Source organism: Pungitius pungitius, chromosome 10 (genome assembly GCF_949316345.1).
Source record: "Pungitius pungitius chromosome 10, fPunPun2.1, whole genome shotgun sequence".
Taxonomy (NCBI): Eukaryota; Metazoa; Chordata; class Actinopteri; order Perciformes; family Gasterosteidae; genus Pungitius; species Pungitius pungitius.
In genome coordinates, this window is record NC_084909.1 from 17,591,262 (window position 1) to 17,606,852 (window position 15,591).

Below are 15,591 nucleotides of genomic sequence, written 5' to 3' on the forward strand. Positions count from 1 at the left end.
GAAGAAACCAACAATTCCCATCATAAATCCCGGGGTTGCAATAATGGCCTAGTTTGGAGCAGTTTTCTGTGCCGCGCTATTTAAGGCATCGGCATCTGCTGCCTAATAAATAGCCCGGGCCGGTCTGTCTCAGGCCGGGTCCGGCTCCTCTCGGGCCTGGATGGCTGTGCACAGCAGCACCGGGGCCTCGCCACGGCGGGCACGAGGCCGCGGTGCCACCCAGTCGAGAGGAGGAGGAGGAGGAGGAGGAGGCAGCTGGTTGGGAGTGCGGGGGGCCTCCTTCTGTTGGGAGTGCAGACACCCGCTCTTCTGAGAGGCGCCTCCCCGCCCCCCCCCCCCCCCCGCGGGCTGGTGCCACGTCATCGTTTGTGTGCACGGACACTTTGCACCCTGTCCAGACATTAGCTCCACTTTAGCCGGCTCTTTGAACCCAGGTTCACATCCTCTGACACCACCCGAGGTTGATGTGACATTTCTTTTTCCTTTTCTTTTGTCTGTTCGAGGGCCTTTTTGCTCTTAGAATTGTGGGTAAAAAGCCTTTTTAGTCATCACATACCCTCCATTGAGGTCTTTCATAAATAATTCAGCCAGAGTACAAGTGAAAGTGATGACAGCAAAACTGTGTGCAATCTCTCCCTCTCATAAGATCAAAGAGGTGCTTCTATAGAAATAGGAATTACATTTCCAGACGTTCGTAGGGTGAGGGGGGGGCTCATTTCTCCCTCCCTCCCTCTCTCTCCTCTCGCTTTCTGCCGTCCGCTCTCCCCCTTCGCCACGCTTTTTTGTTTTTTTTTTGCCATTTCCTCCCGCGAAGGGACACAGTCGGATGACGGCGTGCTTTTAGTACCTAAAACCCGCGGAGCCGGCATATGAGAGTCAGCACATTCAGACGGAGCGAGTGCACTCTATTAGCACGACTGAGGTAAATAAACCTCGCACGACACGGCTGAATAAATCCAACTGCTAAGGCGGTGTGCTATCTGAGCTGTAACACGCCGCATCACTCTGCAGATACTGCCTTTGGGAGATGTAGTGAAATGTACTGGAACACAAAACAGCCTTACATACACACACACACACACATATATATATACATATATATATATATATACACACATACTGTACAGGGCTGATAAAGTCCTAAAAGAGCCATCATCTTTTAAAAGGAAACACAACAACTCGTGAGTCAAGCTGAATTGATTATTTTTTTAATTTTTTTTATTTTAAACCATTTGTATTTATCTAAAAAAGCATTTGACATGTGTTTAATGAGTGAAACATGAATACGTATCCAGAAAGATTTGGGTTTGAGGGGACAACAACTCTCCCTCTTCTACAATAAAGCGTAATCCAAGATGGCGTCTACAACGTCACACAACTCGACGGGCTTCCAAACTCCTAATATTCGGTCCACACGGTGGCTCTCTACACGGGCCCACCCCCTCGGGCCCCGGTTCGATTTCCGGGCCTGCCCTTTGTCCTGTTTATGCTGCCATGGTTACGCCACAAAACGGAAGCCCTCGGGTGCTTTAAAGATGGATTAAACTCTGCCCACATTGGAGAGAACTTAGCGCCCCGGTAAAGCTTGAAAATGGACTATTGTATGTGAAATAATGTATGAAGCCCATGTGTCACCTGTGTCAAGTTGCCATAATTCATCTCGGGCTGCGACACACAGCTCCTTGTTCATAAAGAATATACCTCTATGGCATCTCGGCCCCCTCATTATACCGCTCATTGCGTAAAAAAAAAAAAAAAAAAAAACGAATGTTTCATACCCTCGGGGCTTTTCTTTTGTAACTATAAGCCAGCAAAGTAGGTATTGATTGCAACTCGAAGCCGTATTAATAAGTGAAGGAGTGAGATGTGTGGCGAGCGGTGCATCTGCTCTCCTGCACAGGAAGGTGGCACCCTCATTTATCACGGCTGGATCCGTGCCCCTCGTTCGGTGTAATAAAAGTCCCCCATCAGGAACTGTCCAACAGGTCTGAATCACTCTGTCACACCACCTTCCAGCTAAGGCGCGCATTAAATCAAGCAAGCAGAACATTTCCTAAGGCAGCCATTGGCTTTTAATTTCCTGAAGAACCTTAAAATATCATTCATTACCAGAACTACACATATTTGGTTTTTAAAAGTCTCATAAATCAATAGTGGCCTGACTGCAATAATTATAACAAGTTAACATGTAATTTCCAGGCCGAGGGCCGCGCGGCCGGGTTTTAGCATATGCAAACGAGGCAATTCAAACAGCGTGGGGATATTAATACGGGGGAACAGGTAACGAGGTACGGCTTATGAATTATGCATCAAAAAGTGGTTGATCTTCAATATAGGAAATGAATTCACCGTGTAATCTAATTAGTTATGGAGGTCTATTATGTTGAGCTGCAGAAAGCAACTGTCCTTGAGAAGAAATGTATTTACAGTACTTGTTAGCTCTTTGGAATGGAATTGCACACTGGAGTGCTTCGAATGTGACCCCCCCCCCCCCCTGCCAGTCTCCTCCTCCTCCTCCGTGTCTCACCCCTCCTCCGCCGTGTGTTTCAGCTCCAGACCGGGCCGACCTCCAAAGAGGACCCAGAGTGTGACTTCGCCGGAGAACCCCCACATCATGCCCCACTCGGTCCCCGGCCTCATGTCCCCCGGCATGATCCCACCCACAGGTACTGCTCGCTCCTCTCTGTCACAGCCGCTGAGGCTCTCCACTCCAACTGTCTGGGTCTCTCCTGTCTCCCTCTCCCTCTCTGTCACGCACACACACACACACACACACCCCCGCCCACCAGCGGCCTCCCTGCAGCTCATCCTTTCAAATGGCAACCAGTCCAAAGTGACACATGCACCCGAAAACCACCAGACGCCCGGGCCGCTCGCTCGTTTACCAAAGACAGATCCTCGTGCTCAACCCGCCAGAAACCAATAGGCCGGAGGGGGATGGGGGGGGGAGAAGGGAGAATAAATTGGAGTGGAGATCTTTTCTCCCAGATTATTCCAGTAGATGTTGCCTCCCTTCGCCCCGGAGTGCGCTCTAATTAGTGCGATTAAATCCACTCCAGTGGCGTATGTACACAGGCGGCGACGCTGCCAAAGCGAGCGCATCGCCACGAGAATCAACAACCCGCGCCCCAGCTCACCCCTTTGGGCCGAGACTTATCGCCGGCGCGGCTTTTTTTTTTGTTGGTTCTATTTGCGGTCCGGGGGCCGGCGCTTTGATGTCGCTTGGCCCGCCAGGGCTCCGCGTTTGCAGACCGCGCCTCTCCCTCCCCGCGTCTTTTAGCGATGCACATGGCGGCTGCCGGGAAAGGCCCGTGCGGCGTGGCGGTGCGCGCTTAACCCGGCCGAGCGTGGCTCTGGAACAAGCTGAACGGGCCTGTTTCCGGGTCGTCCGCTCTGGGGGTGCACTTTGGTGATCGGGTTGTGATTGGGCGGCGCTTTGGACCCGTTAAAACAGGGAGAGGAACTTTGAGGGGCCGGAGTGAACACAGAGAAGGACAATGATGAGAGGAGCCATGTTATTTAGTGGGACATAAAGCAGCCTTTTGATATCACCCCCCCCTTTCAGCCCAGAGGGACTCTATGATCTTGACATTTAGTCAGCCTATTCAGGGGAAGGGGGGGGGGGGGGAGAAGAGATAAAATAATTGAGGTTTTTTGGCATTCTCTTTACGGCCTTGAGCTTCTCAACTGTGGCGAGACGGAACTTCGCCATCAGTTCCTGTATTTTAATTAAAAACCGTTTATTGTTTTTGATGACGGCATTAGGCATCCAACGCCGAGGAAGCCACACATTTGGAGTCGTAATGAAGTATAATTGACCACACATAAGTTGGCGTTTAAGTAGGCGTCTAATTGATCTCCCTGTCATGTCCAGATGCACTGATTGATGATAATAAAAAAAATTAAAAAAAAGGCGACGTGGAGAAACTGTCTTAACCAGTTACACTATGATGTCGTGTCGTATTAGTTCCAGCAGCACTTTGATTGGGCTGCACAGAGATGGGATGCTCTCTGCACCTTCTGACTCACAGCTGGACTGCAGATCCTCCACCTGGGCCGGTGCCGCCGTCCTCACTCGACTTGACTCTTCGGTTTCTGATCTTTTCAGATCAGTGTACGTTTGAAGTCGGCGCCCCGGCGTATTTCCGACGTGGGGGGAGAGCGGGGTTGCTCTGCAGAGAGGCCTGTGTGAGACACACTGTTAACATATGTATCCGTGCCCTTGACACCGGGCTCCACTTAGAAAAAAAAACAGAACAGGACGTCTTAATGTGCTTAGCTTCCATTGAAGGGAAATACCTTCATATACGTGTGAGAAAGCACACGCGTGTGTATGTGGGAGTGCCTGCGTGCTTGTGTTCATGCCCTCGGGGAGGCGGAGGGGACGGGAGGGGGTGGGGGGGACGGGAGGGGGGCGGCGCTGGAGCCTTTCCAGTTGCTGATGCATTACAGGCAGATTGAGCCCCCCCCCCCTAAATCGGATTATATTTGCAGCGGACTGACACCACACGGAGATGACATCTCCTTTAAAGTGGAGAGGGCCTCCACTCACACTCTGGCCACTACTTAAGCAGCAGCTTCAGTATAATTCATTTATGTCCCGGACACGGGCTTCAACCTCTGAATAACGCCGGAGCGCTGCGTTTACCATTAGAGGAATGAATGTCACCCACGTCCAACCGCGGGTGCATCCTAATCAAAAAACAATATTTCCTAATGCTTCCCTACTGTACGAGTATGTGTGTGTGTGTGTGTGTGTGTGTGTGTGTGTGTTTGTTCTCCTGCATGTGGGGGACGTGTCGTACTATTTATGTTCTTTTAAATGCACGATGAACGCGTCGGTTCCTGGAGTGGACCATCTAATCCGGTCCCACTCCAAGCCTTCTTGAGGATGGATCCAGTGTGTGCACACGGGTCATTTAGTGACACTTCTTCGCCCCGCCCCCCCCCGCCCCCCCCTCCACTCTCTGTGGACAGCACAGTCCAAGTGCAAGGTGTACCTAAGAGCCCCCCCCCCCCCCCCCCCCCCATCTCAGTCTACCACTTTGCGCTGACACCGGTCGATGCACACTATCCTAACCCTCCCTCATTGACATGGAGTGGCGCTTGCCCCGATAAATAAGTGTGTTTTTCATTGTGGAGGAACACGAGCGATAAGCCCGTCTCTTTGTCTCCTCTTTTGTTTTTGGGTGCACAAAGTGGTGAAAGTCGGTCGTCGGTGTGCCGGCGCGGAGGTAATCTGATTTTAATTTAATTATAGGAGTTAGTTGCGGAGGGCACGGGCATCGGGGTGTTTGTTGTAAGAATGTTCTGACATTGGCGCAGGTATGGGGCAGCTCGCATGTTAATTAATGATGAAGATCCTGACAATATGCAGAGGCATGACAGCGTTAAGCCAGTCGGCTGCTGCTTCCTTTGCATATTAATAGATCCTTCATTATTATTTAATATGACAGCTGCTCCGAGGGCTACCATCAGACCTTGTCTCTGTTATTTGCAGTTTTGTGCCATGCTATTCTCCTATTTGTCCAAAATCCCCCCCCCCCCTTCCTCCTGTCCGGGCTGGTGTGGCTCTCGACATGCGGCCGCGCTGTGTTTTTCTGCATCCCCCCTTCAGACTTGAGTCTATATGAGGTTGGGGGGGGGGGGGGGGGGGGTGGGGGAGTGTATGAATCTAAAGGTGACTTTGAGGGAATATAGCGAGGCAGCATTGTTGTGTTTGCATAGTAATGAATGCAGATTAGCGCTGAGTGGGAGTGGGCTTGGTGAGGTTCAGACTCGCAGCGGCTTAATGGACTCGTTGCCGGGCGCCGGCGTCTCCAGCCCCCCCCCCCACCGCGTTGACCCCCCCCGCGTCATCTGGATATGACAATTGATCCGCCGAAATGGAACAATTATCAGAACAAAGATTTCAATTCGTCTAAGACAGGCCAGGTGGGGGGAGGGGTCGGGGGGGGGGCATGGTGGGTTGGTGATGAATGAAAAAATGGAAAAGCGATCATCCCAGGTTTTTTCGCCGTGGTAAAAATCAATCCCTGAGCATTTTATTCACTCGATGCGTATTCGATCAGCGCACGTCACCACCCTCTGCATGCTTTTGTTCTTCGTCCTCTCCCTCCTCCTCTTGGAGTTAAACACACTCGCCTGTAGGGCAATAAACCAGCGGGCTCTCGCGGCCCCAGGTTGCACAGCGCCACTGCGGCAGTCCTCCTGAGCGGCACCTGATTTGTGGGGGGAATTTATCACCCAAACAGCCCAGAGGTGATTTCAATATTTACCCGGCGGTCTGCTCTGCATACGTCTCATTTGGAAAACAGTTGACTCTTGGCCATTATACACAAATGAAGGCTGACCTTCAGACTGGGCAGAGGCCACATTCATTATGTGGAGAAGGAACACCTTCTTATGAGACGATGCGCACACACATCCACCCCCCCCCCCCCCCCCCCCTTTTCAGCCCATGCATATTGAACAGCGGCCGGGGCCCCCGGTGCAAACGAGAGGGCCCTCTCTGACATGATGTATACTGTACGTCAATATGGTGCTGATGTATTTTAAGATGCAAACAAGGCTTTAAATGATATGCACCTCCGTGTCAGAGGCTCACAGAGACTCTCGCCATCTGCCTATCAGCTCGGGATGTGAGGAGAGGGAGGGGGGGGGCGCATTACGTGCTTGTGTGTCTAATAGAGCCACATGTTGGATCTCTACTCCTCCTCGCACTCCCCCCTGCACCCTGCTTTGTGATCCTTCTGAACACTCGCTGCATCGGTCAGGTGGAGGCGTCCCATCGGTTTTAAAATGTGACGTCAACATGTCATGTGGTCCGCCCGCCGTAAGCGGCCTCGGCCTCGGCGTCCCCTTAGAGCTGCATGGCGGCGCTGAGGCTTTCATCAGGAGAGGTCGGAGACTTCTTACTGTAGCGTTTTGGCCTTTACACGTTTAGAGTTAACAAGTAGTCTCCAAGTGTCTAAGGGACAGAGAGGAGCCCGTGTTTCGCTATAATCCCTCCTTTCAGGCTTCTTTGGTTTTTGGTGACCTCTGCCCTTTCAGTCGCTCGCCTCATTCATTTCTTGAGTATGTTTTGGATTTGGCTTTTGTTAACGCGATGGTGGCAGCATTACATTGCATTCATTCCTTGATGAATCGTTTCTTTGGAGAATTGGTTTATTTCTGCACATGGCCTTCCGAGTGTTGAAAGCACTCGAAGCCTTTTGCAATTTCTAGATATTTTTTTTTGCGAAAAACCTTGAATCCTGGGCTCATTGTCTAAAGGGGCTCCATTCTGCTCGATGAAGAGCCGTGCTGTCATGAGACTCCACACTACATCATAGAGCTGTGAGGAATGTATTTAAGGCGATTAGATCTGTTGAATGCATTAGACGCTATCACACCCTCCACAAGGAGATTGTTAACACACACCTCCCTCCCCGTGTTTGTTCACATGTACTGAAACTTCACTGCTCTCTGTCTCCCCCATGTCCCCCTGTTACATGTATACACATACTACTGTGCTATAAGTTGTGTCTACAATGCGCATCTATTCCCATCAGGTTGTACAGATAGATCAATGTGGTGCGGAGCAATGAGTAACATTCACAAAAATACACATGTGCCTCCATGCACACGTGCACACACTCACGCACTCAGGGATCCATCCCATCAGCATGACAACCTGCTGTGAAGATACCCCCTGTCAGAAGATGAAAAACCAACCTGTGATCTTATAGGCTCTTATTCCCCCGTGGTGTATAAAATTATTCATTGTTTTATTATTTCAAAAGTCCTTCTTCTTTGTGTTTTTTTCCTCGCCAGGGCAGCTTTTTCACAGAGGTTTTGCAGGTGCAGCGGCTCAGCCCCAGCAGACATGTAGTGCGTGGTCTGTAAGTGCTCTGTCTCGTCTCTCCTGCCTCCTCTCTCCAGGCCTGACAGCGGCAGCGGCAGCAGCTGCCAACGCAGCCATCGCCGAGGCCATGAAGGTCAAAAAGATCAAGCTGGAGGCGATGAGCGGCTACCACGGCAACGCCAACCACCACGACGGAGAGAACGGAGACCTCGGCTCGAGCGTCGGTGAGGAGGGGAAATGGATGTTGCAAACGGTTCAATGTGCAAACACACGCAATGGGATATTAATGCATTCATATCTGCTTTTTGACACACACACACGGGATTCAAAGACCAAAGTGTAAGGTTTGAGGATTTCTTTTTTTTTTTAATAAGGCCACTTGCAAGATTTTGGCAACAAGTAATCAGGCAATGGTACGGCTTGTCATAAAACAATAAATTACTTAAATGACTTACATTTTAAAAGGCTTAAATTCAAACTTTGGACATTCAAAATTTTAGACCAAATTAGGTGTGGCTTAAAAACGGAGGATTCCAATAACAGAAATACAGCTGTTAGAACTAACATGGAGCCCACTGTCACTAACTGCCCACCCTGGATTCATCCGGGATCATTTTTGTTATAAACAAAATAGGGTTTCAGAGAGAGTTTGACAAATGGTTATACTTTATCTGTTTGAAGGAGTGAAAATGGTCATAGAGATAAAGACAGAAGCTAAAGCTACTCATCATATTGTAAAAGTGAACCACTATGGAGGGGCAAACGATACAATTAATCAGCAACAGTGGTCCTGTAAAGCTCAGCAGGTGCTAAGCTACGATTGGCCAGCCTGCCTTTGAAGGGGCGGGACTTATGCTGTGTTCACACCAAACGTAAAGCAAATCTTTTGTTATTTGTGGTTATTCACGTCCCTCGCTGGAGAGGAGAGGGGGCTCCCTCCATGTAGACAACGATTCATCACAGGTACACTTATTGCGTTATGTCTTGGTTCGTAATAATCGATTTTGCTGTGATTTAATATCAATAAACGGATAAAAAGGATGCTGACATAATGACGTCCGTTTGGTATGGTAGCTGCTCCATCAACCCTCACGTGGGCGTAGAGCATCAGTGGTAAAGCCTGGTGGTTTCAATGGTTTCTACACATAGTTTTCCTTTTTACCAATATGACGTAAGCGTAGAGCTACGGCAAGAAAAAAAAAGTCCTCACTAGTTCTGATTTAACTTCGTCAGTGGTGGAGGAAAACTTCTACTGTGACTTTCACATCTGTGGGATTTCGACCATTTTTACATTGCACTTCGTAATGTAGCCTTTTACATATTATGCATAACTTAAAGCCAAATGAATCCACCGGACCAAGAGAACCAACCCAACTAACCAGACTTAAGACTTGAACGCTCTCCCCTTATTTAAAGGGGAATTTGCGTCCACCGCGGCGAGGTAAGTCACGTTTTCTCTCCAACGCTTTGTGTTGAAAGACAAAAAAATAATAGTGATGCAATTGTTGAACTGTGTTCACAGTTTCACTTGGCTATAAGCTTTTAACAAGGTCTAATTGAATTGCCGTGAGAGCGTTGGGTTTTTTCACTCGGTGCCATTTCAATTAATTATCGGCCCCAAAAAGCAGAAGGATTTTTCCAATATCACACAGAAAGCACTTAGTGTATTAAAAGAGAATGATAATGTATGTTAGTGCGGATTCATGAGCCCATACCAAATTATAAACCGAATGTAATCCCCATAGCTTTGGTTGCTAAATGGAGGTTTTGATTCACTTACTGTAATAAATGGCTCGGCTCCTGAATGCATTCCGTCTGTAATACTTGACACCGCGGAGCTTATGGCGTGTGAGATGAAAACAGGAAGTGTTTCTACACAGATTTAACAATGCACAATTCATAAAGTGTGAGGTCATCACTCCAACAGAATGGAGTATGTAAAAAAAAAAAAAAAAAAACCCGAGCCAACGAGGTCACGGAGATAAAGATAAATGTGAGTACCAACAGCAAGGCTGTGGCAATGAAGCTAATAAGAAACTGTTTTATCTTTTTACATTTAAATTGCAACCTTGAGCCCACAGCCAGCCCGGCAGAATCATAATTCTGGCGAGGGGGGAGCGGCTCTGGGTGCGGGGGCACGGGGGGGGGCGCGGCATTAGCTCTCTGAGTGAAATATATGGCAGCGACGCCTCTCGGCCCCATCCACAATCAATTGCATTCTTTTTTTTCCTTTAATATTTACTCACAGCGATGAGATGCTCGTCTGCATGGTGATGAACAGTCTGCCACTGGCGTTTGAAGGTGACCTGTCAGCGAGTATGGACAAATCTCTCGCTCGCCGAAATGTAGAAAATAAATCATTAGGGGCAGGCAGTGCGACAGGGGCCCCTCTCCCGCTCGCTCCCACTCTCCCCGGATTTAAATCAGCTCAGATTTATGATTTGAATTAATGCTTCGTTTGGTCAAAGGAATGGCCGCCGAGACAAATGATGTTTGGTACTGAAGCCATCCTAATATTGATTGCCGGGTGTCGCAGCCATCTCTTGTTTATATCAAGCACTCTCCTGTGACAGGGTGGCCAGCAGCAGTCATCCCCATTACCCGCCGGGGGGGTGGAACACCGCCGCCGCCTTCTTCTTCCTTCCTTTCACACGGCTATTTTTGGGATTAAAGAAAAAAAAAAAAACGAGAATTATTATTTGTATTATTTCCCAGAAGTTGTCGGAGAGTGAAGGCTTAATACGCTCTCGGGCCCGTTATCCAATAGCAACCCAGCAGGCATAAATCACTTGACTGATGTGGCGTGGAGTGGGCGGGGCTTCGTGGGGACCGGACCTGACTGTTGATCACGCTGCCTATGACTTCATGCTGCTCCTACGGATCCGGACCGGAGCTTTTATTTGTGTTATTTTTAGGGCCGGGACTCGAATTAAAAATATTAATCTAATTAATTAGAGGCTTTGTAATTAATTAATCGAAATTAATCGCATATATTATACATACAAATATTTGACCTGAGAACAGTGAGAAGTCATTTTTTTCACGTGGATTTTTATTTTTGTTCAACTAATTCCAGTGTAGCAATAGCATATTTAGAAATATAGTACTTTCAGAAATTCAGGAAGCCTATAGGTAAGTAGAGTGTTTTTTTAAGTAGACCAATACTTTCAAGTACATTCAGAACATTGGTTATTTTTTCAGACGTGGACTTAGTTACCCTGGTCCTTAAACCAGTCATCTGGTGCAGTGTGGGTTGTGTGTGGGTCCTTGTACTCGGAGTCGGGCTAACGTCCACGCTAGCTGCTAATTGTTTTGCGTTGAGGTGATACTTGAGGCTCGATGTGAATTCCTTGTTGCACAGCTTGCACACAACCACGCTCTTATCGACGCTTCCATCCGTGTGTTTATTATAAGATTTCCTATTCACGGGCCACCCGACACGGTCTCGTCAGCTTCTTCGTTCATGTTCACTGTGGTTTGTTGTTGTCTGAAGTCATGAACGCTAGTTGGTGCTCCAGTATAATCGGTCCCCCCGAAACTCATCCAGTGAGAAACGTTCCGCCGTGCAAAAAATAAGTGTAAAAATGCGTAAAAAATGTTTAATGTGTTATTTTTTGTGTAATTAATTAATCTTAATGCACATTGTAATTAATTAATCGTAATTAACGCGCTAAAGTCCTAGTTATTTTATAACAACCCAGCTTAAACAAGGCGGCGCGCGCGTTTACTCACGCGCGCGCGTGTGTTACCCGCCACAATGGTGGTGGTGGCGAGGAAGACGTGGATTCATTTAATCAGAGAGCGCTTCTACATAAAACCCCTCTGGGAGGCAGAAATCCAAACTACAACGCGCTCTGGCGGGAGCACAGGTGCCTCAGCCGGGTGTTTGTCTGAAGCAGATCTTTGTGAGGAGCTTTAAAGCGAGCCAGCCGCTGAAGGACACTCTGTTCTGTTTGTAGAGTCGGATCGCCCGGCGCTGTCTTTGTGTTGATGTAAATTGAACGGGCTAATGTTTCCCCCCCCCCCCCCCGCATTAAATATGCAGCACAATTAGACCTTCCTGTTTGCATCGATGTTATTCATTATAAGGCACAAGAGAAAGGGGAAAAAATGGAGTTCAACTCTACCCGACGATGGTCGGTTGGTTATTTTGGAATCAGAGAGGTGTCGGTCTGTGTGTGTGTGTGTGTGTGTGTGTGTGTCTTTCTTTGATTCCCCCCCTTAGCCGGGCACGGGGAGCCCACTCAAAGCACAATGTGGATTGTTTCCCGGCGCCTCTCAGGAAATGCCACAATTACAGATCACAGACCAAGCAAAACACGTGTGGCGCGGGGCCTTGGGGGGGGGGGGGGGGGGGGGCAAACAGCCCTCCCAGTGCATTGACCCCAGACACAACCTTCATTACTGGGAGAGGAAATATTGTCAGCTGCCCACTAACAAACACCTGCCAATTCCGGGAGAAGGAACAGCTTTTTGCAGACCTGCAGAAGGAGGAAAAGAGGAGATGCCGCTCAGCCTCGTCTTTCCTTCTTCTTTCTCTTTCTCTTTTCGGCCACTGGGTGCAGCACACGGCTCTAATGGAGCTCCAATCCGGCTTGTAATTAGATATGGGAATTCCACTGTCCTCGTCCAGCTGATGCGGCGACACGCCGACCCGGCGGCGAGGGGAAGGTGGACGACGCGGCCGCCGCTGACGTTCTTTTTTTTTTTTTTTTTACCCACATTTTGAATGAACCCCAAACACAGCCACTAAGCCGTGTAAGCACCCCTTCAAAAAAAAACCTGAAAGCCCTTTTGTCTCACATCGGTGGCTTCCGTCCAGGCCCGTCTCCGCCCCGACCAGGAGGGTGGGTTAGGGGGTGGGGGCCGCGAGCTGAAGGCTGGAGCTGGACGGCTGGAGCTGGACGGCTGCTGACAGGTACCTGGAGTGTTGCCCGACGCGAGAAAAAAAAAGGGGGGGGGGGGAGGGTTTCTGGGCGAGATGATGAGGAAGCATCATTCTCTCCTCCCAGGGTCATCAGGCTAATTTCTGCAGCCCCCGGCCCCCCCCTCCCTGCCGCTTGTACGCCTGCATGCCCGCGTTTGTGCGTGTTCCTGTGCGCGTGAGCACCAACGCTCGTGTGAGATGGAAAGAGGGGGCCTTGGCCCCTGAGAGCGCTCTGTGAGGAGACCACAGCTGTACACTCCCAGCAGCTAATTGGTCCTTATCTAGCTGTCCCATTCATCTTCATTTTTTACCAATTACCGAGCATTATCTGTGTTCTCAGTTGGGTATGGGACTTAATCCTTTTTGGTTAAGCTGGTGCTACAGCTTGCAAATTTCAAATGGAGAAAGGGTGGGGGAGGGGGGGGAGGGTTTGAGGGGGGGACTAAAGTCATGGAAAAAATCAAACTCTGAAACTTCCTATCATCCCTCACTGGCAGGAAGCGATCAATAAGAAATGACATCACACAAAGGAGAGGGGGGGGGGAGGTTGGAAGGGATCAATTATTGGCGTTTTAATTCAAGTCCTTGTTTGCTAACGTTGCAGCCCCATTGATTAGGGCCGTTGCACTCGCCATTATTGACTTGTTAAAACCATATTTTCCTCATCATCAGTGTTTCGCTTGCGGCCACGCAGATGACAAACGCTCAAAAGCTGGGGGGGGGGGGGGGGGGGGTCGTTAATTATTCAGGACGCTTTCATTCGAAAGCACAGCGAGTCCAAAACCGTCCTGCTTACCCTACAACCAGTACCTGTCTGGTACATCAAGACGCCACAATCTGGGCCAGTTGGCCCTCATTTTGCGAGATCAATGGCTGCCGAGGCGCCTCTCCGCGTGGGGTCCGCGCCGCCGAGCCCAGTGGAGGCGGCCTGGACGCCGTGCGCTAATTACCCGAGTGTTTACTGCTCGGCTGGATAGCATTTGTACCGTTTTGGATCATACCAGCGAGTCAACGGATGAGTAAGGCGTTCAGACGACGGCGTGTACCGATGAAATTGCACTGGGGGGGGGGGAGAACAGCCACCTCGTATAGCACGTAGCGCGGCGCACGTGTCGGCAGCCACAGACAGCACACGTGTAGAGGCACTCGGGCTTTGATAGGGATCTGTTCGGTCACACTCTCATGCGCCAGCTGTCAGCCCGGCTCCACTGCTGCGATTTAATTAGTCTGTTTATGTCCTTTCTAATAATAAAGCTCTCCGGGTGCAGGGACACCAGCTAGCCGCCGCGCTGCAACCTGCTAGCTGGTGCCACGATGGAGGATGGTGGCTACTTCCTGCTCCTCCAGACAGAGCAATGGCCCCCGGGCGCCGATCTAGTATCACCCATCCACCCCACCTCCTCAATGCTAACCTTAACCATTAGGGGATAAAGCACACACTGACCTGGTATGAGTGTCTGGGGGAAACTTCCACATCCATCCATGGCGCTCTTGCGGGAGCCTTTGTCAGCCGGAGCTATTGAGAGGGACTTGGGTCTACGCCGCGGGGGCCGAACGGAATCCACCGCGCCCCCCAAAACACGCCGCGGCGCCGCGCCCTCGCTGCGACAGATTATCCTCATTTATGCAATCGTAATGCGGTTTGTGTTTGGATTGTCTTTATCGGGAATGCCGAGGCCGCGCCAGGACATGAGGGGGGTCCGTTTAAGCTGCAGGTGCCGGTGGGGGATGTGGATGGGGGGGGTGGGGGTGGCATTAAGCGACAGACACACACACACACACAGAGAGAGTGGCAGAGCAGACAGACAGCCTTTCTCCCTCTCTCCCCCTCTCGGGCTTTGGCCCTCGCCATCTCTCTATTAGTCTGCCAGGCTCATGGGAGCCAGGTGACAGATAAGCGAAGGGACGACACACACATTTTAATAGACATTTCAAAAGATAAACCCCCGATAATCATTCCTCTTTTTAATGAAGTCTAATGTCCTCGTTCTAATTCCGGTTGCGTCGCCCGTTAAGCATCGGGGCTAACACTTGAATATGCATGATTGGGAAATTGTGAGGCGCGCCGACGCCGCGGCACAAAAACACACACGAGACAACTGCAGAAATAGATTACAATAACAGGGGGGGGGGGGATTGATTAAACATTATTTCCGTAATGATCCACATCAAGTCCCATCATCTGTGAGTGGCGGCGGAGCCTCACACGACGACGCGGACGCGGAAATAGTTGTTTGATTGTCTCTTGCGGTTAGTTCACAGAAAAGAAAAAAAGAAAAAACAACTGACCAGTCGAGTTGTCATCCCTCATCAGCATTAGTCCTCACTCTCCATTAATTGGACGGATTAATTTGGAGTGCTTTGATGCGGGGGTGAGGGCATCGGGGGGGGGGTGGGGATGCGTGCGTGGCGCTGTCCCCTCCTCACTATTCTGTCAGGTTGCATTTAGCCAGGGAAAGGGGCTGACCTTTGAAAGTGAAGAGATCAACGCAATCTGAAAAGACAATGTCACTTGGTGTAAACGTGATACGTGTAACAAATGACACCCAACCTTTCTGCGGCGGCGAGCCGCTTCTTTCGCCTCCATTCCACCGCCTGTCGATTACCACAGCAAGAAGACTCTTTATTCCGTGATCACCTAGTAAAAAGGCTCATCGGTCGGGGGGGGGGGTTCTGTTCCACGAAAGCACTCTGGTGTCGGTTTGCCTGAACCAAAAGGTGTTTCTTTCTCAATTATGATACGGGGAACCCTCATCCAAATAGAGCTATCAGCCATTCTCGAGGCCAGACATCTTTCGCCATCCCACAGCTCTCCTCT

General features: G+C 49.8%; 1 protein-coding gene across 1 annotated transcript in view; it reads left to right on the forward strand.

Annotated features, from left to right (window-relative positions):
- dachd (dachshund d) overlaps positions 1–8,189 on the forward strand; it is a 56,663-nt gene extending 48,474 nt beyond the window's left edge. Inside the window, exons 3-4 of the mRNA XM_062564911.1 lie at positions 2,502–2,666; positions 7,924–8,189. Coding sequence (XP_062420895.1) covers positions 2,502–2,666; positions 7,924–8,189 — 431 coding nt within the window. The remainder of the gene's footprint in view (positions 1–2,501; positions 2,667–7,923) is intronic.
- The last annotated feature ends 7,402 nt before the right edge of the window (positions 8,190–15,591 follow it).